Raw genomic sequence first — 26970 nt, 5'->3', positions numbered from 1 at the left:
TTTACTAGGGGCATGCAGTCTGTGCTATGTTTTAAGGGTGCTACACATTTTGGAGGGACTTGTCAAGAATATTCAAGAAGCGCAGTATCTTTGGCACACCAATAAACCACACATGCTCGGCGTAGATTTGATTGCTCGTTCCCGCAATAGTGTCCGCCATTTTGATTTAAAATATGTGAGAATCCTTTTCTGTCTTGCTCCAATCTCCAGGATAAAAGCGACAACTAATTTACTGAACCTGGGATTGTCCTATACACAGTTGGAAGGGTCAGGCAGCTTCTGGTGAGTTGACAAGAAAACACTCGACAGATTACTGATATATTTGGTTAAATAACCTGGACGTGCATCACCAGTTGACTGGTTTGGAACATAAACAAAATGCTCAGCTAGCAGGTTAACAACACTGACGCACTGAAGCTAAAGTCAAGGTAGGTGCTTGTCGTAGTTTAGCTGAGAATTCTCAACCCCACGATATCGTGGAGATTATAGTTCCCATAGTCGTAGCTGTGACATGGCAAGATTGCAATAATCAGCCTGGCTATATACGCAGTCTAACGTTAATTAGCAGCGCGTAAACTAGCAACAACATCCGGATTCTACTAGCTAGCTAATATATGCTCAGACATTTGACAGTCATGGATAGCTAGCCACCTTGCTACGCAGTACTGCATCCTAAAGATGAGGAGAGTCAGCTGTGTGTGCTGGAACACACTAATTACTGTTATCTCTCTATCACTTTCAGGTTGCAGAGGTAGTGATGGCTTGTGTGTGAGGGAGTGTGTGTGTAATCATCCCTACAGATTCATGACCGTTCCTACCTGCATATTTGAAATAAATGACTGAAGAGGTCTGACCTAGGACACACATTTTACTAAGGTAAGAAGAAAACACACTCACACCTGACACATTATGCTCACTTAAAGATATAATTTAGACTATCTGTTCGCTTCAGGTTTAAAGTGCTTTAAACTGAGAGTGTGTGTCTGACTGTCACCCCCCCCCCCCCCCAATCATACCCCCTCCTTGCATCCTTCTTTAGCAAGTTAATGGGAAACCTCATAAAACACAAGACCAAACAGAAAAATTTAAGTTGCAAAATCTATGATACACAGTGAAGTTGGTGTTTTCTATTCACTGTGTCTCCTCCCAGCAGCAGCAGCCATGTTCTGGAAGTTTGACCTGCACACGTCGTCCCAGCTGGAGGCCCTGCTTGAGAAAGACGATGTCACGCTCACTGAGCTCATGGAGGAGGAGGACGTACTGCAGGAGTGCAAGGCCCAGAACCGCAGGTTAGCCTTTATCATTAGCCCCTGCACACTTTTTATTAGCTCTAGCATTTCCAAAGCTAACAAGTGTCTGTTGGCTCCTCTCTGGGCCCCAGGCTGCTGGTCTTCCTGTCCCAGGACACCTGCATGCAAGAGCTACTGCACCTCATCACCACAGAGCCACCTGCTGGTCTGGAAGAGATCAAACGCTTCAAGTGAGTCGATACACACATGCACGTACGTCCAGTCAGTCACTGGGATGCTTCAATGAGCGTGTGTGTGTGTTCCAGGCATCCTAACATAGCATGTGAGCTGCTGACGAGTGATGTAGGGGTGATAAATGATAAGCTGGGGGGAGAGAAGACCCTTCTGGACATCCTGTACTCCTTCCTGGAGCAGCCCCCTCCCCTCAACCCCCTCCTCGCATCCTTCTTCAGCAAGACCATTGGAAACCTCATCACACGCAAGACCGAACAGGTACAGTAACAAACACATCTTACACACAGTTAAAGGGATACTTCGGGGTTTAGGCAATTAAGCCTTATTTCCTACTTACCCAGAGTCAGATGAACTCATGGATACCATTTTTATGTCTGTGTGTGCATTTTGAAGGTAGTATATCGTTAGCTTAGTGCTTTTGGAAGTCTCCACAAACTACTAGCCAGCTCCTCTCAAAAGCAGGGAAATGGACCTAACTACTCCAAAGCTGGGTGGTTGGTCATTTATATTCTTACAAAGCTATACATAGTAATCAATATTTTATACATTCGTAAATTTTTCTGATTATCACAAGAAACAAGGATCTATCCACTTCCTCATTCTGTCCCCTTGTCACATAGAGATTGCAATTTTGTATCTGTCTGTGGCACTACCCATGCGCTCACAGGCGCAATAATGGGACAGATACAGCATTGCGATCTCTGTGACAACGGAGCAGGATGAGGAATTGGATATAATCTTGTTTCTTATGATAATCAGTCAAATGAACACAAAACATAAAAATGGTATCCATGAGTTTGTCTGACTCTCGGCAAGTAGGGGGAAAAAGGCTTAATTGCCTAAACCCTGAAGCATCCCTTTAATGGTTCTAATCTGGTTGTTGTGTTCCGTTTCCTGCAGAGCAAGGAGATTTCGTCTCTCCAATGTAGATTAATAAAATTGGTTATAATAATCTATATTGTTGAAATATAGGTTTTCAGTTGATCTGGGTGACAGGTGGTTGTGTTGTGGTCTCTGTAGGTGATCTCCTTTTTGCGGGGAAAGGAGGGTTTCCTGGGTCTGGTTCTTAAACACATCAACACATCGGCCATGATGGACCTCCTGCTACGCCTCATCAGCTGTGTAGATCCTGCTCCTCTCCGACAAGACACACTCAATGTATGTCACACACACACACACACCCTCAGTGTGACTTAAAATATGTAATGGTGTGTTTGTGTTCCCTCTGCAGTGGTTGAATGAAGAGCGGCTGGCCCAGAGGCTCATAGAACTCATTCACCCTGGGAAAGACACGGAGGTGAGACACACACACACACACAATCTACTGATGACTAGAGTGCTGTCAGAGGAGTAATGTAGCCAAATGTGTTTCAGAGACAGTCGAATGCGTCCCAGACTGTGTGTGACATCATCCGTTTGAGCAGAGACCAGACCAATCAGCTCCAAGAGAACTCTGAGGCCGACCCTCTGCTTGCCGTGCTGGAGTCGTAAGTCTCTCTCTCTCTCTCTCTCTCTCTCTCTCTCTCACACTCACACTCACACTCACACTCACACACCTACCTACCTGTAATTCCCTCTGTCCTGTGTGTTCCTGCAGGCAGGAGTGTGTGAGTCAGCTGCTGGACAACATGTTTGTGGGAGAGAGCACAGAGAGCTGCATCGTCTACGGAACTCAAGTCCTTCTCACCTTACTGGAGATCAGGAGGCCGGGGTTGGTGTTCCATTCTCACATTCCTATAAAGCCTACCGAATAGGATGTATAGGAATTTGGTCATAGGCTAGCCCCTCTTTGACTCACAGATTTTCACAAATCCTAACTGTGTCTTTGGTGTGTGTGTTCCAGAGTGGAAGGTGTGCAGGATGTGTGTGTTCTGGGATATGAAAGGTGTGTCGTCAGCAGCATCCTGCAGGCTGTCCAACCCCACCTCAAACACTACCACCAACTACTGCTGGATCCTCCCAGGGTAAACTCGCAGACACACACACAGGGTTGGGCGGTATTCAGATTTTCATATTGTCCTTTTCTCATCCTGGGATTTACGGTATTAGTGCACAAGGTGGCACCAAAAAACATTTTAAAAAGCCCATCGGGTGTCTATTACCAGAATGCTACCAAAATTAGCACAAGTAATAGTGAACGAGCACAAATGAAAATAAGAAATTGAAAAGACGACTATCCAGCTCATAAAGTTATAGGTGTGTGTGTGTGTGTAGGCGCTACCGAATGCTACCGAATGTCCTTTTTGGTGAGTTTGGACATTACAAAGCGAATGTAAACAGGAGACATTGTGCAAAGGAACTAAGTTTTGATGCGTGCTTGTCTGAAGGAAGGACAGTACTGGCTCTGGAGCAGCATGTGAACAAGCTGTGTTTGTGTGGTATCTGGAGTCTCTAGGGCAACTGGGCCTGCCTGCTCTGCCCGGTTAGGAGGGGGGGAGCAGACAGGCCTAGAATGGAGAGGAGAAATCAATGCAAGGACATTAAGATGGCACTGGCAGCTGTACATATAACTCATCCAAAGGGCTTTGACTTCTCAAACATGGCAGAAAGCTAACACGATATGATGCCCCAATACCTTATTAATTCAGCCACTTACTTACATAACTAGCAAGTTAGACTTAGGGGTTGCGATCAAATCAAAGTTTATTTGTCATGTGTGCTGAATACAACAGCTATTACAGTGAAATGCTTGCTTACAAGCCCTAACCAACAGTGCAATTTCTAAGTGGAGAAAAAAAAGGAAATAGCCAGTGAAAATAACAGTAGCGAATCTTTATATAGGTGGTACCGGTACAAAGTCGATGTGCCGGTTAGTCAGGCTAATTGAGGTAATATGTGGGTGTATAGTTGGTGACAATGCATAGATGATAAACAGAGTAGCAGCAGTGTAAAATAGGGTGTTTTTCATGCAGGAAAAAAAGATACAATGCAGAAATATCCTGCTGCGTTTTTTCGACGCAGATCTAAAATGCTTCTTATTGTAATTTCTGCTCGGGATCGAACGCATTTTGTGCTTCAGTTGTACTTCTCCACTCGGATGAGAGTTCACGAATGAACCGGCATTCTATCAGCTACATGTAGCTACATTTACCGGTACCTTTCTCTGTGTAGCCAGCGTAATTTTCTCAGGTAAAATGCTAGATTAACTTAAAACAAAACATTAGGAAATGTAGCGGGCTACATTCTTTCTATAAATAAACTTTAGAAATATGGCAGCCATGCATTGTTTTTGCAAAAAAAATACCATGCTTTTTCATTGTAAGCTCATTTATTACTTATGTGGCTGCCAGCCAAATAGAGAAGCACTTCTGTTGTCATCTGATGAAAATTAAGCTATTTTCTGCCGAATGTGCTGCACTAATGTATTTTCTGTGATGGATAACTTTAGTTGCATGTCCCTGATCAGTCTATTGAAGCGAAAAACCACAACTTTTAATATAAAATGCGACCCCTGTCAATACACAGCTGGACTCAACCTGCTCCCGCTTTCTCCCGTTGTGCTATTTACAAACAAACAGGAGATGGCTCAACTGTTCTGTGGAACTAAGGTGAGCTTCATAATGTAATGTGACCGGTGAAAAGCAGATCTCGTTCTTCATTATCTCTTAACATATTGCACAAGTTGACTGCAGGTATTTACTTAAGTATACATAAAAATGTATTGGGAAAAACTTCAAATAAATAGTTGTAATGTTGACGCTATTAAAAAACCATTCTGTGGCTATTTCCAAGTACCTCAGTATACCGTGCAAGCCTACACACACATGCACACCTTCAACATACACACATCCTGTATTCTCTATGTCACCCTTCCAGTCTTGCGGTGTTATACATTTATGGAGCTGTAATATCAGCTTTTCATCACACCATAAAACTAAATTACACCTGTGTCTATGTGCGTGTGTTTCTAGCGGACCCCCATGCTGACCAGTCTAGGTGTGTTGGAGGTGCCACTGGGTAACTGTCGTCTCCATGTGGCCAGACTAATGGCCTCCCTACTACAGACCACTAACATGAGTTATTACACCTGTTTTGACGACACGATTTATAACAACACCGTCACACTGGAGCTCTGCAGACTCCAGACCCTAAGCCTCCTACTGGTGAGTATACTCGCACACATCATGTCCTGGTTTGTATACATATTTTATCTGTTAACCTGTTTGTGTTGTCTGTTGCAGGACCTGTTCTTTAAGTACACCTGGAACAACTTCTTGCACTTCCAAGTGGAACTGTGTGTGGCAGCCATTCTCAGCCACTCTGCTCAGGAAACGAGGCCCCAGGTTGGCCTGGTTATCCAGGAAAGGCCCTTGGTTCCCCTGGAGGACATTCCCCAGGCCAGCTTTGTGGCCCAGGAAAAACCCATGTTTCCCCAGAAGGAGAATCCTCAGGGCAGCCTCCCGACCCAGGAAAAGCCCAGGCTTCAGCAGGAGCCCCAGGAAAACCATGCCTTGCCTGGCCCCAAACCACCACTGCCCTCTGTTCCTCCTGACATCTCCACACATAACCCACTGGTGACCCATGTACGTGTCTCTGTCTGCCTGTGTTTCTCTGTAACATATTCTCTCTCAAGGTCTCCCTCTCCCTCCCTCACTCTCTTTCTTTCTCTCTCCATCTGTAGTTGTTTCAGGACTGTCGTCTGGTTCAGAGGATATTGGAGGCCTGGGAGGAGAATGATAAGACTCAGTAAGACACTCAGTGCCAGAGAAAATAGAGCCCTAAGGAGGCGCAAGTGTCAAACGCACATTAGTTTGCATTTTGGTCATCTAAATACTGGTGCGGTGGCATTTTCCAGCCCTAACGCCAGGTTCGGCAATTTACCTGTCTAACATTAGCGCGAGGAGGGGTGGCAATATTTGAGGTGTGTCATTAAAAATAAGTGCAAAAGCGCTTCTGACCCCGTCCGATTTAGAAATATTGTTGGTGTTTTAATAAACAGATTGCTTTTTTTGTTCGATATCAAGCCCTCAATAGGCTGCCTTTACCTGAGGCTACTAAGGCTGGTTCAACAGCAATGCCTTTTTTATCCTGGCATTGCAAAGTAGCCTTCCATGAAAGGTGTTTAAATGGCCTATTCGTCGGAGTTAATTTTGCTTGTTCGAGTATCCATCTCCAAAGAGTGCCTCATCTGGTTACCAAAGACGCACTCCTCTAGACTTAATTAAATTATTCTGTCCTATAATGCAATATCAACAGTATGCCTATGCTATATTGAGAACGTGCCTCACACATACAATTTATGGGAGCCTAGTATTTTTTTAATTTTCGGAGAAGTGCAATGCGTACGGACATGTAGGCGTGGTTAGGCTCGTTGAAGAGAATTGCAATGTTGACCAGCAACACTCCAAACAGGCTATTGAGCAAACACTGGATTTAAAAAATAAAATAAAAACATTTCTGTTGCTAATTGTTACTGTAGCCTGTGCTATTTAAAAACTGTAGGATCAATCCACAATGGACCAGAATGAGAATATTCTGTACTCCAAGACGAATTGGTGTTGATGACAATGCAAATACTGTCAATAACCTACAGAACTTGAAACAAAACGCATTCGGTATTAAGCCATGGAACATGTTGATTGGCCAGTGAGTGGCCAAGCCCTCATCACACCGACAGCTTGTTTATTCATCAAAACCCAGCCATTTCATGCCACTGCCAGCTATTGCGCTCATATTTCCCTCTGTGAAAATATAACAAATATTTCTGGCACACCCTGAACCTATTAAGCCCTGCCAGCGCTTAGATTTACCACTGCGTTAGGTTTGTTAATAGAGCCCTCAAACTGTTGAAGTTAAAGAGATTCAACAGTTCAGCTGTTTTTGCTCTTGTTTGTCATCTGTGATTGGTGTGTAATAGTGTGTCACGAGTGTAGGTTGTTAACGTTTATAAATGTAATTGTGCATGTTACATTTTCTCATGAACTTGTGTGTTCTCAGGGCAGAGGGGGGTATGAGGAGAGGCTACATGGGTCACCTGACAAGAATCGCTAATACTGTAGTCTGTAACATGGAGAAAGGACCAGTCCGCATCCAGATCAGCAGCCTTATTACAGGTAGGGCTGTGTGTGTTACTTAGGCCTACGGACATAGCAAGCTTATTGTAGAGTAAATGTATGTGTGAAGCTCTCTACTGTCTGTGTTGCAGAGCTGCCTAAGGATTGCAGGGGGCGCTGGGAGAGCTTTGTAGACCAGGCCCTGACAGAGACCAACAGGAAGAACACTGTAGACCTGGTACGCATACCTGCTCACACAAATGCACACCAGTGTTTCCCATAGCATTTTCTTCAGGAGTGGTGGCAAGGGTAGCCGGGGGGTGTGCATTGGTACAAGCGGGGGACTTTGCCAATAAGCCAACGACTATCCATTTTTAAGTGCGCGTCTCGTCATTAAAATATATATATATATATATTGTGTGTAGATTGAGGAACAACAACAAACTTAATCCATTTTAGTATAAGGCTGTAGTGTTAACTTCTTCCACATTTTATGTTACAGCCTTATTCTAAAATGTATTAAATAGTTTATCAATCGACGCACAATACTCCATAATGACAAAGCTAACACAGTTTTTTTTTTTTATGTTTACAAAAATGTTTTTTTTATTTTTATACTGAAATATGACATTTACATTAGCATTCAGACCCTTTACTCAGTACTTTGTTGAAGCACCTTTGGTAGTGATTACAGCCTTGAGTCTTCTTGGGTATAAGCGTGGCACATCTGTATTTGGGAGTTTATCCCTTTGCAGATCCTGTCAAGCGCTGTCGGGTTGGATGGGGAGCGTCGCTGCACAGTTATTTTCAGGGCTCTTGATCGGGTTCAAGTCCGGGCTCTGGCTGGGCCACTCAAAGACATTCAGAGACTTGTCCTGAAGCCACTCCTGTGTTGTCTTGGCTGTGTGCATAGTGTCATTGTCCTGTTGGAAGATGAACCCAGTCTGAGGTCCTGATCTTTCTGGAGCATATTTTCATCAAGGATCTCTGTACTTTGCTCCATTCATCTTTCCCTTGATCCTGACTAGTTTCCCCAGTCTCTGCCGCTGAAAAACATCCCCGAGCTTGATGCTGCCACCACCATGCTTCATCGTAGGGATGGTGCCATCCTCCAGATGTGATGTTTGGCATTCAGGCTAAAGAACCTTGTTTCGCATGGTCTGATAGTCCTTTAGGTGCCTTCTGGCGAACTCCTCAGTAACAGGCACCGCCACCCACTTGGAGTGGCTTCCGTCTAGCCACTCTACCATAAAGGCCTGAGTGGTGGAGTGCTGCAGAGATGGTTGTCCTTCTGGAAGGTTCTACCATCTCCACAGAGGAACTCTGGAGCTCTGTCAGTGACCATCGGGTTCTTGTTCACCTCCCTGACCCAAGGCCTTCCTCCTCTGATTGCGCTGTTTGGCTGGGTGTCCAGCTCTAGGAAGAGTCTTGGTGGTTCCAAACTTCTTCCATTTAAGGATGGAGGCCACTGTCTACTTGGGGACCTTCAATGCTGCTGAAATGTTTTGGTACTGTTCCCCAGATCTGTGCCTCGACACAATCCTGTCTCGGAGCTCTACGGTCAATTCCGTCGACCTCATGGCTTGGTTTTTGCTCTGACATGCACTGTCAACTGTGGGACCTTTTTATATAGACAGGTGTGTGCTTTTCCAAATCATGTCCAATCAATTGAATTTACCAGAGATGGACTCAAAGTTGTAGAAACATCTCAAGGATGATCAATGGAAACCGGATGCACCTGAGCTCAATTTCCAGCCTCATAGCAAAGGGTCTGAATACTTATGTAAATAAGGTATTTTTATCAATTTACAAAAACATTTAACCTGTTTTCGCTTTGTCACTATGGGGTATTGTGTGTAGATTGTTTTTAAAAACATTTAATGAATTTTAGAATAAGGCTGTAACATAACAACATTTTGGAGAAAGTCAAGGGGTCGGAATACTTTCCGAACACTTTTTTTTTTTTTTTTATTTGATATATAATATTTTATTTTGCAACAGTTTAGCAGCTAAATGAATATAGGGGAACTCTGCATACCACAAATATAAACGCAACAATTTCTATGATTTTACTGAGTTTCAGTTCATATAAGGAAATCAGTCAATTTAAATAAATACATTTGGTCCTAATCGATGGATTTCACATGACTGGGCAGGAACGCAGCCATTGGTGGGCCTGGGAGGGCATAGACCCACCCACTGGGGAGCCAGGCCCAAGCAATCCGAATGAGTTTTTCCCCACAAAACAGCTTTATTACATACAGAAATACTCCTCAGTTTCATCAGCTGTCCGGGTGGCTGGTCTGAGAGGATCCAGCTGGTGAAGAATCCAGATGTGGAGGTCCTGGGCTGGTGTGGTTACACGTGGTCTGAGGCCGGTTCACCAGATCCTCTAAAATGACGTTGGAAGCGGCTTATGGTAGAGAAATGGCTTATGGTAGAGAAATGATCATTCAATTCTCTGGAAACAGCTCTGGTGGACATTCCTGAAGTAAGCATGCCAATTGCACGCTCCCGCCAAACCTGAGACATCTGTGGTGTTGTGTGACAAAACTGCACGTTTTAGTGGCTTTTATTGTCCCCAGCACAAGATGTACCTGTGTAATGATCATGCTGTTTAATCAGCTTCTTGATATGCCACACCTGTCAGGTGGATAGATTATCTTGGTAAATGAGAAATGTTCACTTACAGGTATGTAAACACATTTTTGCACCAAATTTGACAAATAAAAAATACAATTCTAGGATCTCTTATGTTTTATTTTTTGTTCAGTACACATACACATGTAAAACCCCTGGCTTCTGTGTGTTCCAGGTCTCTCACAACCTGCGCTCCTCCAGTGAAGATGATGACCGACAGAGTCCCTTCCCCAAAGAGCTGTCACTGCAACAGGTACATGAATTTAGAGAGTCATCTACTGCTCCTACTCTGTCCTGGAAGCTACCATGATCTAGGTCTGTTTTATATGACTGATATCTTACAGACATTCTCAGACTACCAAATCCAGCAGATGACTGCTAACTTTGTGGATCAGTTTGGCTTCAATGACGACGAGTTCTCAGAACACGGCGACAACATCAGGTAAGACGCACAAACGTGACATCAAGTAAGTTCAATCAAATGTATTTGTCACATACACATGGTTAGCAGGTGTTAATGCAAGTGTAGCGAAATGCTTGTGCTTCTAGTTCCGACCATGCAGTAATATCTAACAAGTAATATAACCTAACAATTCAACAACTACCTTATACACACAAGTGTAAAGGAATTAATATGTACATAAAAATATATAACTGAGTGATGGCCGAATGGCATAGGGAAGATGCAGTAGATGGTATAGAGTACAGTATATACATATGAGATGAGTAATGTAGGGTAAGTAAACATTATATAATATAAAGTGGCTAGTGATACATTACATCAGGATGGCAAGATGCAGTAGATGGTACAGTATATACATATGAGGTGAGAAATGTAGGGTAAGTAAACATTATATAATATAAAGTGGCTAGTGATAAATTGATTACATACATTTTTCCATTATTAAAGTGGCTGGAGTTTGTCAGTATGTTGGCAGCAGCCACTCAATGTTAGCGATGGCTGTTTAACAGTCTGATGGCCTTGAGATAGAAGCTGTTTTTCAGTCTCTCGGTCCCAGCTTTGATGCACCTGTACCTACGCCTTCCTGTGACATCGGGCGGTGTAGGTGTCCTGGAGGGCAGGTAGTTTGCACCCGGTGATGCGTTGTGCAGACCTCACTACCCTCTGGAGAGCGTTCCGGTTATGGGCGGAGCAGCTGCCGTACCAGGCAGTGATACAGCCCGCCCAGATGCTCTCGATTGTGCATCTGTAAAAGTTTGAGTGTTTTTGGTGACGAGCCAAATTTCTTCAGCCTCCTGAGGTTGAAGAGGTGCTGCTGCACCTTCTTCACCACGCTGTCTGTGTGGGTGGACCATTTCAGATTGTCCGTGATGTGTACGTCGAGGAACTTAACTTAACTTCCTTAAGTGGTTCTGACTTGATTATGACTGAGTGTGTATGTTCTGTGCTGCAGCGCCACCTTTGACCGGATCAAAGAGATCAACTTCAACGTGGACACAGAGGACACTGTGAGTGACTGAGTCAATAACCTCTACCTCATATGCGCTTCCAGTTTTGAAATTTACTGTCTGTCATTACCTAAAATGCTCTTGGAGTACAGTCATGCATGAAATCTATTCGTATACATTGTTGTGTTTGCGTTCGCTCACAGGCTAAGACTGCAGCATTTGAGGCCTGCACTAAAGAGAAGATCCAGTTGTTTGATGACAGCGAGGAAGAAGACATCTGGGAGGAGAGAGAGATCAACTATACTATGCACACCAAGTCTAGGACCAGGTACACACAAACTCATTAACAATACAACACACCGGGACTTTGTACACACACACACACACAGGCCTACATATGTGCTATCTTAATTTGAGCCTGCTTCTCACGGCAGGAAAATAATCCTTCAACAGGAAATGTGGATTATAGTTCATGGAAATGTTTGTGTGGGTTAATGCATTTTTTTTGTTAGGGAAAATCAAATCTGACATTTTTAAAGTTACAAACTTTAGGAGCCTTTTTAAACCTTGAATATACTAGAATTAACTTTTCCTGATGCTCAGGAAAATTCTTTGAAAACAGAGTGATCCAATTTAGACCGGAGATCTACATACACACACACACACACACACACACAAAAGTAATGCTCTCTCTTGGTTTCTCAGGTTTGGGGGGCCACAGACGTCTGTTGGATCGGCTCAGAGTGATGGGATGAGCGATACTCCTGATAAGTCAACAGGTTCTGACACAGAGGGGGAGGTGCCTAATGAGGTCACAGGTCAGACTGAACACAGCAAGAACATCAGCCAGACGGAGACTGCACAGAGTAAGGATGACTATTTGACCCCAGGTCTGCTTGTGTGGGTAGGGGTATTTCATGGGTTTGCTGTGGGGTGGTTGTGTGGGGTTCTAGTTTTCTTTGGTTGTGTGTTGCTGTGGTAGTATAAGTTTTTGTGTGTCTGGTGCTTTTTCTGAGTTGTTGTTTCTCTCAGGCCCTGGCTGGGCGGCTAGTTTCGGGGAGGTGAACTTTAACTCCCCCTCATCTGGAGTGGACCCATGGGGTAGCCCCGCCCCCAAGCCTGGAGTGGGAGTAGACCCATGGGGTAGCCCTGCCCCCAAGCCTGGAGTGGGAGTAGACCCATGGGGTACCCCCGCCCCCAAGCCTGGAGTGGGCATAGACCCATGGGGTGGCCCTGCCCCCAAGCCTGGAGTGGGTGTAGACCCATGGGGTAGCCCTGCCCCCAAGCCTGGAGTGGGCGTAGACCCATGGGACAGCCCTGCCCCCAAGCACGGAGTGGCCGTAGACGCATGGGGAAGTCCCGCCCCACAGCCTGTAACTACAGAGGCTGAGAAGGGCTGGGCCAAGTTCACTGACTTTCAGCCCTTTTGCTGGTGAGTGCAGCCATGTTTCAGCCCATCTTTTTTAACCTTCTGCTGTTTATGTATAGGATTATATTCTGACACGTGTGTTTGTGTGTGTTCAGTTCAGAGACAGGTTTGAGGTGCACTTCTCCAGTGGACTCGGAGATCTGTGGGTCAGACAAAACTAAACCCAGCCAGGGAATGAACCGTAAGTCTGTGTTCTCTCCCTGCATTGTGAGTTGTGTTTGTGTACACTGAGTGTACAAAACATTAGGAACACCTTCCTAATATTGAGTTGCACCCCCTTTTGTCCTCAGAAGCACCTCAATTCATCGGGGCGTGGACTCTACAAGGTGTCGAAAGTGTTCCACAGGGATGCTGGCCCATGTTGACTCCAATGCTACACACAGTTGTCAAGTTTGCTGGATGTCCTTTGGGTGGTGGATCATTCTTGATACACAGGAAATGTTGAAAAACCCAGCAGTGTTGCAGTTCTTAACACACTCAAACCAGTGTGCTTGGCTCCTACCATACCCAGTTCAAAGGCACTTCAATCTTTTGTCTTGCCCATTCACACTCTGAATGGCACACGTACACAATCCATGTCTCAGTTGTCTCAAGACGTAAAAATCCTTCTTTAACCTGTCTCCTCCCCTTCATTTACACTGATTGAAGTGAATTTAACAAGTGACATCAATGAGGGATCATAGCTGGTCAGTCTGTCATGGAAAGAGCAGGTGTTCCTAATGCAAAGTGTGTTCACTTTGCAGAGCATGTGTGTATAATTTTGTGTTTTCTCTGCAGCATGTGTGTGGAGTGTGTGTGTGGCGAGGAAGGCTCCCCTGGTAGCATCAGACACCTCTTCATCAGGAGGCTCAGACAGCGAGGAAGAGGAAGAAAAGACTGAATCTGTTACTATGGAGATAGTATCCAAGGAAATGGTCACTACAGAGACCATCGTCACAACCCCCGGACTGGAGACCATCAGACTTAACATGAACGTCAAGAAGGAGAGGGATGGCTTCAACAGGTATATACAGTGCATTTGGAAAGAATTCAGACCCCTTCACTTTTTCCGCATTTTTTTACGTGACGGTCCCTCGTTAATCTACACACAATACACCATAATGACAAAGAAAAAACAGGTTTTTAGACATTTTTGCAAATAGATCTCTTTTTAAACTGTTCACAATTACATAAGTATTCAGACCTTTTACTCAGTACTTTGTTGAATCACCTTTTTGCAGCGATTACAGCTTTGTCTTCTTGGGTATGATGCTACAGACTTGCCACACCTGTATTTGAGGAGTTTCTCCCTTCTCTGCTGATCCTCTCAAACTCTTGTCAGGTTGGAGGCTGCCACCACCATGCTTCACCGTAGGGATGGTGCCAGGTTTCGTCCAGACATGACGCTTGGCATTCAGGCCGAAGAGTTCAGACCAGAGATTCTTGTTTTTCATAGTCTGAGTCCTTAAGGTGCCTTTTAGCAAACTACAAGTGGGCTGTTTAGTCAAATCAAATTGTATTTGTCACATGCCGAATATAACCTTACAGTGAAATGCTTACTTACAAGCCCTTAACCAACAATGCATTTTATACACATGGTTAGCAGATGTTAATGCGAGTGTAGCAAAATGATTGTGCTTCTAGTTCCGACAATGCAGTAATAACCAACGAGTAATCTAACCTAACAATTTCACAACTACCTTATACACACAAGTGTAAAGGGATGAAGAATATGTACATACAAATATATAAATGAGTGATGGTACAGAATGGCATAGGCAAGATGCAGTAGATGGTATCGAGTACAGTATATACATATGAGATGAGTAATGTAGGGTATGTAAACATATGAAGTGGCATTGTTTTAAGTGGCTAGTGATACATTTTTTACATCAATTTTTCCATTATTAAAGTGGCTGGAGTTGAGTCAGTATGTTGGCAGCAGCCACTCAATGTTAGTGGTGGCTGTTTAATGGTCTGATGACCTTGAGATAGAAGCTGTTTTTCTGTCTCTCGGTCCCTGCTTTGGTACACCTGTACTGACCTCGCCTTCTGGATGATAGCGGGGTGAACAGGCAGTGGCTCAGGTGGTTGTTGTCCTTGATGATCTTTATGGCCTTCCTGTGACATCGGGTGGTTTAGGTGTCCTGGAGGGCAGGTAGTTTGGCACTGGTGATGTGTTGTGCAGACCTCACTACCCTCTGGAGTACCTTACGGTTGTGGGTGGAGCAGTTGCCGTACCAGGCGGTGATACAGCCAGACAGGACGAGCCAAATTTCTTCAGCCTCCTGAGGTTGAAGAGGCGCTGCTGTGCCTTCTTCACCACACTGTCTGTATGGGTGGACCAATTCAGTTTGTCTGGGATGTGTACGAAGAGGAACTTAACTGACTACCCTCTCCACTACTGTCCCGTCGATGTGGATAGAGAGGGTGCTCCCTCTGCTGTTTCCTGAAGTCCACGATCATCTCCTTTGTTTTGTGACGTTGAGTGTGAGGTGATTTTCCTGACACCACACTCCGAGGGCCCTCACCTCCTCCCTGTAGGCCGTCTCGTCGTTGTTGGTAATCAAGCCTACCACTGTACCACCACCGTCTGTAGACTTGATGATTGAGTTGGAGGCGTGCATGGCCACGCAGTCATGGGTGAACAGGGAGTACAGGAGAGGGCTCAGAACGCACCCTTGTGGGGCCCCAGTGTTGAGGATCAGCGGGGTGGAGATGTTGTTACCTACCCTCACCACCTGGGGTTGGCCCGTCAGAAAGTCCAGTACCCAGTTGCACAGGGTGGGGTCCTATGTTATAATTAAGTCTGATTTGATATTTAATAGAGCAGTCTAACTGAGCGATGGTAGGCAGCAGCAGGATCGTAGGCATTCATTCAAACAGCACTTTTGTGCGTTTGCCAGCCGCTCTTCGCTGTGCTTCAAGCATATCAACTCCCGAGATTAGGCTGGTGTAATCGATGTGAATTGGCTAGCTAGTTAGCGGTGTGCGCGCTAATAGCGTTTCAAACGTCACTCGCTCTGAGACTTGGAGTAGTTGTTCCCCTTGCTCTGGGCCGCGGCTTTTGTGGAGCGATGAGTAACGATGCTTCGAGGATGGCTGTTGTCTGTGTTCCTGTTTCGAGCCCTGGTAGGGGCGAGGAGAGTGACGGAAGCTATACTGTTACACTGGCAATACTAAAGTGCCAATAAGAACATCCAACAGTCAAAGGTATATGAAATACAAATGGTATATAGAGAAATAGTCCTATAATTCCTATAATAACTACAACCTAAAACGTCTTACCTGGGAATATTGAAGACTCATGTTAAAAGGAACGACCAGCTTTCATATGTTCTGAGCAAGGAACTTAAACGTTCGCTTTTTTACATGGCACATATTGCACTTTTACTTTCTTCTCCAACACTTTGTTTTTGCATTATTTAAAATTTTACACGTCATTATTGATTTTATTTATATATTATATTAAGTTAAAATAAGTGTTCATTCAGTATTGTTGTAATTGTCATTATTACAAATACATTTTAAAAATTGGCTGTTTAATCGGTATCGGCTTTTTTTGGGGTCCTCCAATAATCGGTATCGGCGTTGAAAAATCATAATCGGTCGACCTCTAGTTCCAAACTTCTTCAATTTAAGAATGATGGAGGCCACTGTGTTGGAGACCTTCAATGCTGCAGGCATTTTTTGGTACTCTTCCCCAGAGCTGTGCCTCGACACATTCTTGTCTCGGAACTCTACAGAAAATTCCTTCGACCTCATGACTTGGTTTTTGCTCTGACATGCACTGTCAACTACAGTACCAGTCAAAAGTTTGGACACAGGGTTTTTATTTATTTTGACTGTGTTCTTCATTGTAGAATAATAGTGAAGACACAAACTATAAAATAACACATGGAATTATGTAGTAACCAAAAAAGTGTTAAACAAACCCAAAAATATTTGATATTCTTCAAAGTAGCCATCCTTTGCATTGATGACAGCTTTGCACACTCTTGGCAACCAGCTTCATGAGGTAGTTACCTGGAATGCATTTGAAATAAAAGGTGTGCCTTGTTAACACCCCTTAAGGATTGGACCCTTTTTTTTCCAATTTTCCCCTTAAATGACACTCAAATCTACCTGCCTGCAGCTCAGAACCTGAAGCAAGGATATGTATTTTCTTGATACCATTTGAAAGGAAACACTTTGAAGTTTAGAAATGTGAAATTGATGTCGGAGAATATAAATCAAAATCAAATTTATTTATATAGCCCTTCGTACATCAGCTGATACCTTTCTAGGGAGTTTTAGGCTGGGTTGCTGTACAGCACTTTGAGATATCAGCTGATGTATGAAGGGCTATATGAATACATTTGATTTGATATCTCAAAGTGCTGTACAGAAACCCAGCCTAAAACCCCAAACAGCAAGCAATGCAGGTGTAAAAGCACGGGGGCTATGAAAAACTCCCTAGAAAGGCCAAAACCTAGGAAGAAACCTAGAGAGGAACCAGGCTATGTGGGGTGGCCAGTCCTCTTCTGGCTGTGCCGGGTGGAGATTATAACAGAACCTGGCCAAGATGTTCAAATGTTCATAGATGGCCAGCATGGTATAATAATAATAATAATAATAATAATAATAATCAGAACAGTTGAAACTGGAGCAGCAGCACGGCCAGGTGGACTGTGGACAGCAAGGAGTCATCATGTCAGGTAGTCCTGAGGCATGGTCCTAGGGCTCAGGTCCTGTGAGGGAGTGAGAGAATTAAAATTAGAGAGGGCATACTTAAATTCACAGCCCCCCGACACAAACTACTGGAGGCTGAGACAGGAGGGGTCAGGAGACACTGGGGCCCCATCCGAGGACACCCCCGGACAGTGCCAAACAGGAAGGATATAACCCCACCCACTTTGCCAAAGCACAGCCCCCACACCACTAGAGGGATATCTTCAACCACCAACTTACCATCCTGAGACGAGGCCGAGTATAGCCCACAAAGATCTCCGCCACGGCACAACCCAAGGGGGGGGCCACAACCCAGACAGGAAGATCACATCAGTGACTCAACCCACTCAAGTGACGCACCCCCTCCAGGGACGGCATGAGAGAGCCCCAGCAAGCCAGTGACTCAGCCCCTGTAATAGGGTTAGAGGCAGAGAATCCCAGTGGAAAGAGGCGAACCGGCCAGGCAGAGCGAGCAAGGGCAGTTCGTTGCTCCAGAGCCTTTCTGTTCACCTTCCCACTCCTGGGCCAGACTACACTCAATCATATGATCCACTGAAGAGATGAGTCTTCAGTAAAGACTTTAAGGTTGAGACCGAGTTTGCGTCTCTTACATGGGTAGGCAGACTGTTCCATAAAAATGGAGCTTTATAGGAGAAAGCCCTGCCTCCAGCTGTTTGCTTAGAAATTCTAGGGACAATTAGGAGGCCTGCGTCTTGTGACCGTAGCGTACGTGTAGGTATGTACGGCAGGACCAAATCAGAGAGATGGGTAGGAGCAAGCCCATGTAATGCTTAGTAGGTTAGCAGTAAAAACTTGAAATCAGCCCTTGCCTTGACAAGAAGCCAGTGTAGGGAGGCTAGCACTGGAGTAATATGATCACATTTTTTGGTTCTAGTCAGGATTCTAGCAGCCGTATTTAGCACTGAAGTCTATTTAGTGCTTTATCCGGGTAGCTGGAAAGTAGAGCATTGCAGTAGTCTAACCTAGAAGTGACAAAAGCATGGATATATTTTTCTATAACACATTAGATCTGGTAAAAGATAATACAAACAAAAAAACATGCGTTTTCAAAATTGTTTTTGTTCCATTGAGAAAGGCCATAATATAATATTGCAGTTTAGGTGCAATTTAGGTTTTGGCCACTAAATGCCAGCAGTGTGTGCAAAGTTTCAAATTGATCCAGTGAAACATTGCAATACTGGACAATATTTTGTATCAAGTTTGCCCAAATGTGCTGAATTTTTATTTCACCTTTTTATTTTGGTCAGTTAATACATTTTGGTCAATTGATACATTTTCAAGTACATAACTAGAGAATATACAAAAATGATGAGGTAATACAACATATTTAAGTGTACACACTCCCAGTAATGTCCTACATGATGGATCATTAGCTCATACACAAACTTTCACACATCTAGATGACCGGGCGGGTGTGGAGCCAGAGACAGCAGGGGTTCAAACTGTAGAACCCAGTTACTACATTTTAATATAAAAATTGATTTTATCAAACAAAACTATGCTACATTTTATCTCTGGGACCCTCCGGATGAAAAATCATAGCAAGATTACTGAATTGAAGTAATCTTCAATTCAGAGGTGAACGTTTCAAACCAGTTGGCGTGATCATTTTTGTTGTTGTGCACGCTCCTCAAACAAGGGCATGGTATTTTTTCACTGTAATAGCTACTGTGAATTGGACAGTGCAGTTAGATTAACAAGAATTTAAGCTTTCTGCCCATATAAGACATGTCTGTCCTGGAAAGTTTGCTGTTACTTACAATTGTCATGCTAATCACATTAGCGCATGTTAGCTCAACCTGTTAAAAGTTAAATTGTGGAATTTCTTTCCTCAATGCATTTGAGACAATCACTTGTGTTGTAACAAGGTAGGGTTCGTATATACAGAAGGTAGCCCTATTTGGTAAAATACCCAGTCTATATTATGGCAAGAACCGCTCAAATAAGCAAAGAGAAATGACAGTCCATTACTTTAAGACATGAAGGTCAGTCAATCCAGAACATGTCAAGAACTTTGAAAGTTTATTGAAGTGAAGTCACAACCATCAAGCGCTATGCTGAAACTGGCTCTCATGAGGACCGCCACAGTAAAGGGAGACCCAGAGTTACCTCTGCTGCAAAGGATAAGTTCATTAGAATTACCAGCCTCAGAAATGGCAGCCTAAATAAATGTTCAGGTAACAGACATCTCAACATCAACTGTTCAGAGGAGACTGCATACTTAACCAGCATGGCTACAACTGCATTCTGCAGCTATACGCTATCCCATCTGGTTTGCGCGTACTGGGACAATCATTTGTTTTTCAACAGGACAATGACCCAACACGCCTCCAGGCTGTGTAAGGGCTATTTGACCAAGAAGAAGAGCGATTGAGTGCTCCATCAGATGACCTGGCCTCCACAATCACCCGACCTCAACCCAATTGAGATAGTTTGGAATGAGTTGGACTGCAGAGTGAAGGAAAAGCAGCCAACAGGTGCTCAGCACATGTGGGAACTCCTTCAAGACTGTTGGAAAAGCATTCCAGGTGAAGCAGGTTGAGAGAATGCAAAGCTGTCAAGGCAAAGGGTGACTACTTTGAAGAATCTCAAATGTAAAACATATTTTGATTTAACACTTTTTTGGTTACTACATGATTCCATATGTGTTATTTCAAAGTTTGGATGTCTTCACTATTATTCTACAATGTATAAAATAGTACAATTAAAGAAAAACCCTTGAATGAGTAGGTGTATCCAAACTTGACTTGTACTATATAGACAGGAGTGTGCCTTTCCAAATCATGCCCAATCAATTGAATTTGCCACATCTCAAGGATGATCAATGGAAACTGGATGCACCTGAGCTCAATTTAGTCTCATTGCAAAGGTGTTTTTTTAAAGAAATTTGCAAAAATGTCTAATCTGTTTTCGCTTTGTCATTTATGGGCTGTGTGTAGATTGGAGGGAAAAAATAATTTAATCCAATTTAGAATAAGGCTGTAACGTAACCCATTTTGTTATGTCAAGGGGTCTGAATACTTTCCAAATGCACTGTATGTATGAAAGTACTCATTTGGCAGTGTCTTATTTCTGATTATCTTGACTCACCATGTGCACCACTTATTTATTTTTCTTCACCTCACACAAGTCAAGCAAGTTTGTTTTTTAGCATCCATTGCGAATGATAGTTCCTCAGTATTTGAAATATCTTTCGAACACTCCTTGCCTCGCTTATCACCAAGCCGCGTGAAAGAGCTAAATATCACGATCTGATGATCCCAGTGGAAACATCATAAACAGCTTACTGTCCCGAACTCACACAACTCTGCGGTTAGGGATAAGTGCCTTGCTCAATTGGCAGATTTTTCACCTAGTCAGCTTGGGATTCGAACCAGCAACATTTCAGTTCCTAGAATGTTGCACTTCACTAGCAATAGTTCAAGACCGATAGAAAGGGAGGCAGAACAAAGATTAATTTGATTTGACAACCAGAATTTTCATCAGGATATTTTCTGCTGTTTTTATTTTGTCGGCCAATGTATTTGACTTAATTGACGATGGAACTTATAGGCCTACTGCTACATCTGAGTTATGCTCTCATTTCTTTGGCTGCAAGTAGATCACAGTATCAATGTTGTCCATATGGCAGAGGCTTGTGCTCTCCCAATAGTGTCATTTACATTTTTTGATTTTTATAATTTTACTTTTATTATTATCCACGTGACAATGATTTTGAGATTAAACTGTTCCATGAAAAATGCACATGTAAAAATAATCCATAACTGGTTCGCAGATTGGTAGAAATGGTAGGATAAATTGTAAGCTTCCCCAGACTTGAAACTCACCAGCTGCCTATGGTCTTTACTGTTACATCTATTCAAAAAATTGTGAGCGCACGTGCACAGATGGGAGTTCCCGTGAAAAAACGTGCCCTCCTATGGAAATCAAAGGCCCCTCCCAACTGATTTGTTCTGGTGCCTGGTCTAAGTATGTTCCCCTCCCTGCCTTACTGTCTACACCACTCATCTCATCTTACCCTCTCTCCTTCCCACCGTTCCAATACTCATCCCTCCCACCTCTTTTCCTTTCCTTCTCTTCCTCTCCTCTACTCTCTAATTTCCTCTTCTCTCTCATCCAATCCCCCAATTCCACTCCCCTTTCCTCCACTCCCCCATTTCCTCCCCTCTCCTCCTTATGTAGTGTATGAGGTCTCCAACCACTGAGTGTGTTGCCTGTGTTTGTTGCATTGGGAGTGTGTTAGAGTGTACAACACTTTGCAGACCAAAAACCAATGGTATGTGTTGGCCACATGTTAATTCTGTTAATAAGGCATTGAACTTTGTGTGCAGCTGCATGATAACTAACTGTTTGTGTGTGTGACCTTTGGCTGGACATCCCTCCGTTCCTCTCTGACCCTTTCACTATGCCTCTCTACTCTAGGTCTATAAGGGGAAAATCTGAAAAGGCTAGAAAGTCCTATATAGTGCACTACTTTTGACCAGAACCACATAGGCCTGCCGCATAGGGCTCTATCTAATAATAGTGCCCTCTACAAGAAATAGGCTGCTATTTGAGACACAAACACGATGTTCTTAGTTGTGCCTTTCTACTTTTACAGTGAGGTTGACATGAAAGAGAAGGAAAAGGAGAAAAAGAGGGTGATGGGTGGAGAAGACCTGCTTAATGCCACAGCTGCTCCTCTCACAGATCGCCCTGCCACCGTCACAAAGTAAGTGTGTTTCTGTCTGTCTGTGTTGTGTACCTGCTTCTTCACTGACACCACCCCCACTCTCCACTCTCCCCACAGAGAGACACCCTCCTCAGCAAATGGACCAGCCTAGTACTGCGCTACCACAACACTTACACACTCCATTCCCTAGCTAACACAACCACACTCCACTTCCCAACAACACTCTATGAAATGCAACATCCTGTATTTGTGAGCAGTGCTGTCCTGTCATTGGTCCATGTCAAGGACATCTATGGTGGTTGAGCAGGACAAAAGCAGAAGAGAAAAGCCAGTTCAGAATCCAGACCACAGCTCTTAAACACAAACAACCAATAAACAGATTAATGTGATGTTTGTCCCTGCCCTTCTGCTGAAGTCTCTCCTACACACCTATCACCACTCTACACACTAGGACATGGTGTGTGTGTGTGGTGTGTGGGTACGTTAGTGCTGCACAATGAATCAAATTCACATCGACATCGCAATATTGACATGTGCAATGTCCTTGTCTCAACATCCAAAGTTGCAACAATAGTTTTAAAATGGCACTAAGCCGCGTAAGGAAAGTTATAGTTTTCCCTGTCCTCCCTCTTGCGGCATATTCACACTCACACCAAGACTCTACCCCTGTCAATCAAGCAGCGCATTTCCTCCTCCTCCTCGGTCAATGCAGTCAACAGATTGTTCTAAACAAGAACGATGCTTCTTTCCACTTTGCTTCCTAATATACAGTACCGGTCAACATTTTGGACATACCTACTCATTCAAGGGGATTTCTTTCATTTGACTATTTTCTACACTGTAAAGCTCCAACAGGTGCTTCGCATATGTGGGTACTCCTTCAAGATTGTTGGAAAGGTATTCCAGGTGACTACCTCCATAAAGCTGGTTGAGAGGATGCCAAGAGTGTGCAACGCTGTCATCAAGGCAAAGGGTGGCTACTTTGAAGAATCTAAAATATATTTTGATTTAACACTTCTTTGGTTACTACATGATTCCATATGTGTTATTTCATAGTTTTGACGTCTTCAATGTAATTCTACAATGTAGAAAATAAAGAAAACCCTTGAATGAGTAGGTGTATCCAAACGTTTTACTGGTACTGTACGTGTTTCTATGATTTCAACAGTTCACCTAAGTGTTTTGATCTTCCTCACGAGTCAAATTGCTATTCATTTTTGTGGGCTGTCATACAGCTCTAGCACACGCACATGATCCAGCTTTATGTTGTCTTGTTAGTTCTTATCTCTCCAGCTGTGTTTTTAAAATATTTTATTTTGCACTTAACTTAAGCTCTTTGTTGAGTAGAGAGACGAGACACTCTACTCCCGCTGTAGTCATCCTCAGGCCAGAGCAAAGTCTGAGGCCTGGGGAGGAGGGGAGTGGGTAGTCAGTACTGACTGTAAGATCCTCAAAGCCAAAATGTGTTCCTAGTTTAATTTATTTGACTCAATCATTTTATTAAAGAAAATCCAGAATGATTATGAAAATCATCTACTATCTTTCTCTCTCTTTGTGTGGACTATTACAAGTAGTGAAGATATTGGTTGTGTCTGTGCGGTCTCTTCGCTGGTGTGTGGAAGATTTGGGATATATTCTCAAGTTAAAAGAGCAGTCCTGTGGATGTGATGAAAACACACCTGTGTGACGTCACACAAACGCACAGCATGATTACACACACACACACAGTATTCGGCCCCCTTAAGTTAATACTTTGTAGCGCCACCTTTTGCTGCGATTACAGCTGTAAGTCGCTTGGGGTATGTCTCTATCAGTTTTGCACATCGAGAGACTGACATTTTTTCCCATTCCTCCTTGCGAAACAGCTCGAGCTCAGTGAGGTTGGATGGAGAGCATTTGTGAACAGCAGTTTTCAGTTCTTTCCACAGATTCTCGATTGGATTCAGGTCTGGACTTTGACTTGGCCATTCTAACACCTGGATATGTTTATTTTTGAACCATTCCATTGTATATTTTGCTTTATTTTTTGGATCATTGTCTTGTTGGAAGACAATTCTCCGTCCCAGTCTCAGGTCTTTTGCAGACTCCATCAGGTTTTCTTCCAGAATGGTCCTGTATTTGGCTCCATCCATCTTCCCATCAATTTTAACCATCTTCCCTGTCCCTGCTGAAGAAAAGCAGGCCCAAACCATGATGCTGCCACCACCATGTTTGACAGTGGGGATGTTGTGTTCAGGGTGATGAGCTGTGTTGCTTTTACGCCAAACATAACGTTTTGCATTGTTGCCAAAAAGTTCAATTTTGGTTTCATCTGACCAGAGCACCTTCTTCTACATGTTTGGTGTGTCTCCCAGGTGGCTTGTGGCAAACTTTAAACGACACTTTTTATGGATATCTTTAAGAAATGGCTTTCTTCTTGCCACTCTTCCATAAAGGCCAGATTTGTGCAATATACGACTGATTGTTGTCCTATGGACAGAGTCTCCCACCTCAGCTGTAGATCTCTGCAGTTCATCCAGAGTGATCATGGGCCTCTTGGCTGCATCTCTGATCAGTCTTCTCCTTGTATGAGCTGAAAGTTTAGAGGGACGGCCAGGTCTTGGTAGATTTGCAGTGGTCTGATACTCCTTCCATTTCAATATTATCGCTTGCACAGTGCTCCTTGGGATGTTTAAAGCTTGGGAAATCTTTTTGTATCCAAATCCGGCTTTAAACTTCTTCACAACAGTATCTCGGACCTGCCTGGTGTGTTCCTTGTTCTTCATGATGCTCTCTGCGCTTTTAACGGACCTCTGAGACTATCACAGTGCAGGTGCATTTATATGGAGACTTGATTACACACAGCTGGATTGTATTTATCATCATTAGTCATTTAGGTCAACATTGGATCATTCAGAGATCCTCACTGAACTTCTGGAGAGAGTTTGCTGCACTGAAAGTAAAGGGGCTGAATAATTTTGCACGCCCAATTTTTCAGTTTTTGATTTGTTAAAAAAGTTTGAAATATCCAATAAATGTCGTTCCACTTCATGATTGTGTCCCACTTGTTGTTGATTCTTCACAAAAAAATACAGTTTTATATCTTTGTTTGAAGCCTGAAATGTGGCGAAAGGTCACAAATTTCAAGGGGGCCGAATACTTTCGCAAGGCACTGTATATACACATACATACATACATACATACATACATACATACATACATACATACATACACACACAAACACAGCGTGAGGCATACACACACACACACACACACACACACACCACTACCTGAGTGTGCATACACACAAAGCGTCAGACATACACCACTACCTGAGCGCACACCAACAGTCACACCCTTCCATATGTAATATTGTGACATTTGAACCTGTATTAGGTTGTGGTATAATGTAAACGTATTATGTAAACAGTATATAAATAAACACATCTATTTTTGGTATCAATTCAGATGTATCGGAAAGCGGTTTGCTGTGTGTGTGTTGAAATGAGGCAATAATGACATCTGTGTTTTTGGTTTTTACCCCAGCATCAGACCCTGTAACCCTGCTACATGCTTTCACCTGGGAGGGGGGGGGGGGGTTCCATTGACCAGATTGGCGCACATTCAACAAATCTGATCTAACGAAGTGGATATTCGTCAGTTACAAATATCATGATTTTTTTTGTATTGTAACAGGCCCACAATGTCGGTGCTGAAGTCTGATTTTTGTGTTATTTCGCTGCATGGAATGCAGATGATTGCTAAATGCTAACTCTCATTCGTATATAAGCTGGTTAGCAGAGCTAGCATACAGAAAACAGAGTTAGTCAAATTTGTTTTTAACTTTAATGCAGTTGATTGGTAACAATGACATGAACATGTGTTGGTGTTGACATCCATACCAGCATTATACTCTGGTGTTTAGAGACTTGTGATCTTTTCCCCACGCATTCCCATGGCAATTCCATTATTTTGGTCAAGTTCGATTGATCTCTTTACTGCATCTATGCTATAATCATGCTCTATCATCCCATCAGTATAAAAAGAGCTCTCTCTCCCTCCTTTCTCTCAGAGCATAGCATGTCCTTAATGTTATTTGGTTTTATGTTTCTAAAGCACTTTGTGATGGTGTCACAACCACCCAAGGTTTTTCCTCACAGCTGAGGAGATGTTTGACTTAAAGGAATTTTTAAATAACTATGTTATATGATGGGTTTTTATCCACAGATCGTGATGCCAAAGTGTCTTCCAGAGTGGGCTGGGTCTCAGTCCTATAAGAGATAGTCTTCTTCCTCAGAAGTGTCCAGGGGATTAAAAAGGGGTTGTGTAAGTGGTAAAGGCTTAGGTTCAGGAGAAGCGTGGAGGGTAGAGACAAATGAAATAGGCTAGATTTGGGACTGGGAGAAGGATCCACCCTGAGTCAGGGTCTGAAAAAAGCTAACTAGTTGTGTGTACAGGGTTACATCATACCTTCACCCCAACACCACACTGCATCGGACCCATACGTGTGTATGTGCTTTCTGAAGTCAGAAGCCTTTTGTAAAGGGCGCGGCTGCTGGTGGTTCATTTCTGTATAAGTAATAGGTATGTTACTGTTGTCAAACCCTAGCCTGTATGTTAAGATATCAAACTAATAAATATGTCAATCATCAA

General features: G+C 43.4%; 1 protein-coding gene across 7 annotated transcripts; it reads left to right on the top strand.

The window, feature by feature from the left end:
• The first annotated feature begins 34 nt into the window (after nucleotides 1-34).
• LOC109866938 (serine/threonine-protein phosphatase 6 regulatory subunit 2) lies at nucleotides 35-26970 on the top strand. 7 transcript variants are annotated; one of them, XR_004204903.1, is made up of 26 exons: nucleotides 35-282; nucleotides 743-876; nucleotides 1151-1289; nucleotides 1382-1480; nucleotides 1556-1742; nucleotides 2505-2642; nucleotides 2716-2781; nucleotides 2859-2971; nucleotides 3082-3195; nucleotides 3328-3448; nucleotides 5396-5587; nucleotides 5666-6007; nucleotides 6106-6170; nucleotides 7422-7537; nucleotides 7630-7715; nucleotides 10293-10370; nucleotides 10462-10559; nucleotides 11533-11587; nucleotides 11731-11855; nucleotides 12233-12393; nucleotides 12560-12959; nucleotides 13052-13137; nucleotides 13734-13959; nucleotides 14278-14405; nucleotides 22267-22377; nucleotides 22456-26970. XR_004204903.1 is itself a non-coding variant. In XM_020455862.2 (25 exons), exons 3-25 carry the CDS (start codon nucleotides 1162-1164, stop codon nucleotides 22487-22489), a joined length of 3141 nt encoding a protein of 1046 aa, XP_020311451.1. In that variant the 5' UTR covers nucleotides 35-282; nucleotides 801-876; nucleotides 1154-1161; the 3' UTR covers nucleotides 22490-26970. The 7 variants fall into 7 exon arrangements, 6 of the variants coding, with proteins under 6 accessions (XP_020311451.1, XP_031658015.1, XP_031658016.1 ...); XM_020455862.2 differs by lacking the exon at nucleotides 14278-14405 and having other exon boundaries at nucleotides 801-876; nucleotides 1154-1289; XM_031802155.1 differs by lacking the exon at nucleotides 14278-14405 and having other exon boundaries at nucleotides 801-876.

Source organism: Oncorhynchus kisutch, linkage group LG22 (assembly GCF_002021735.2).
Source record: "Oncorhynchus kisutch isolate 150728-3 linkage group LG22, Okis_V2, whole genome shotgun sequence".
Lineage (NCBI taxonomy): Eukaryota > Metazoa > Chordata > Actinopteri > Salmoniformes > Salmonidae > Oncorhynchus > Oncorhynchus kisutch.
Note: the sequence above shows the minus strand (reverse complement) of the source record. Positions and strands in the feature narration are given on the sequence as shown.

Excerpts from the sequence above, each read along its gene's own strand:
- LOC109866938 (XM_020455862.2), top strand. The coding sequence starts at position 1,162 with ATGTTCTGGAAGTTTGACCTGCACACGTCGTCCCAGCTGGAGGCCCTG. Across the intron at positions 6,008-6,105 it reads ATAACCCACTGGTGACCCAT|TTGTTTCAGGACTGTCGTCT; the intron begins GTACGTGTCTCT and ends CTCCATCTGTAG. Across the intron at positions 12,394-12,559 it reads CCAGACGGAGACTGCACAGA|GCCCTGGCTGGGCGGCTAGT; the intron begins GTAAGGATGACT and ends TGTTTCTCTCAG.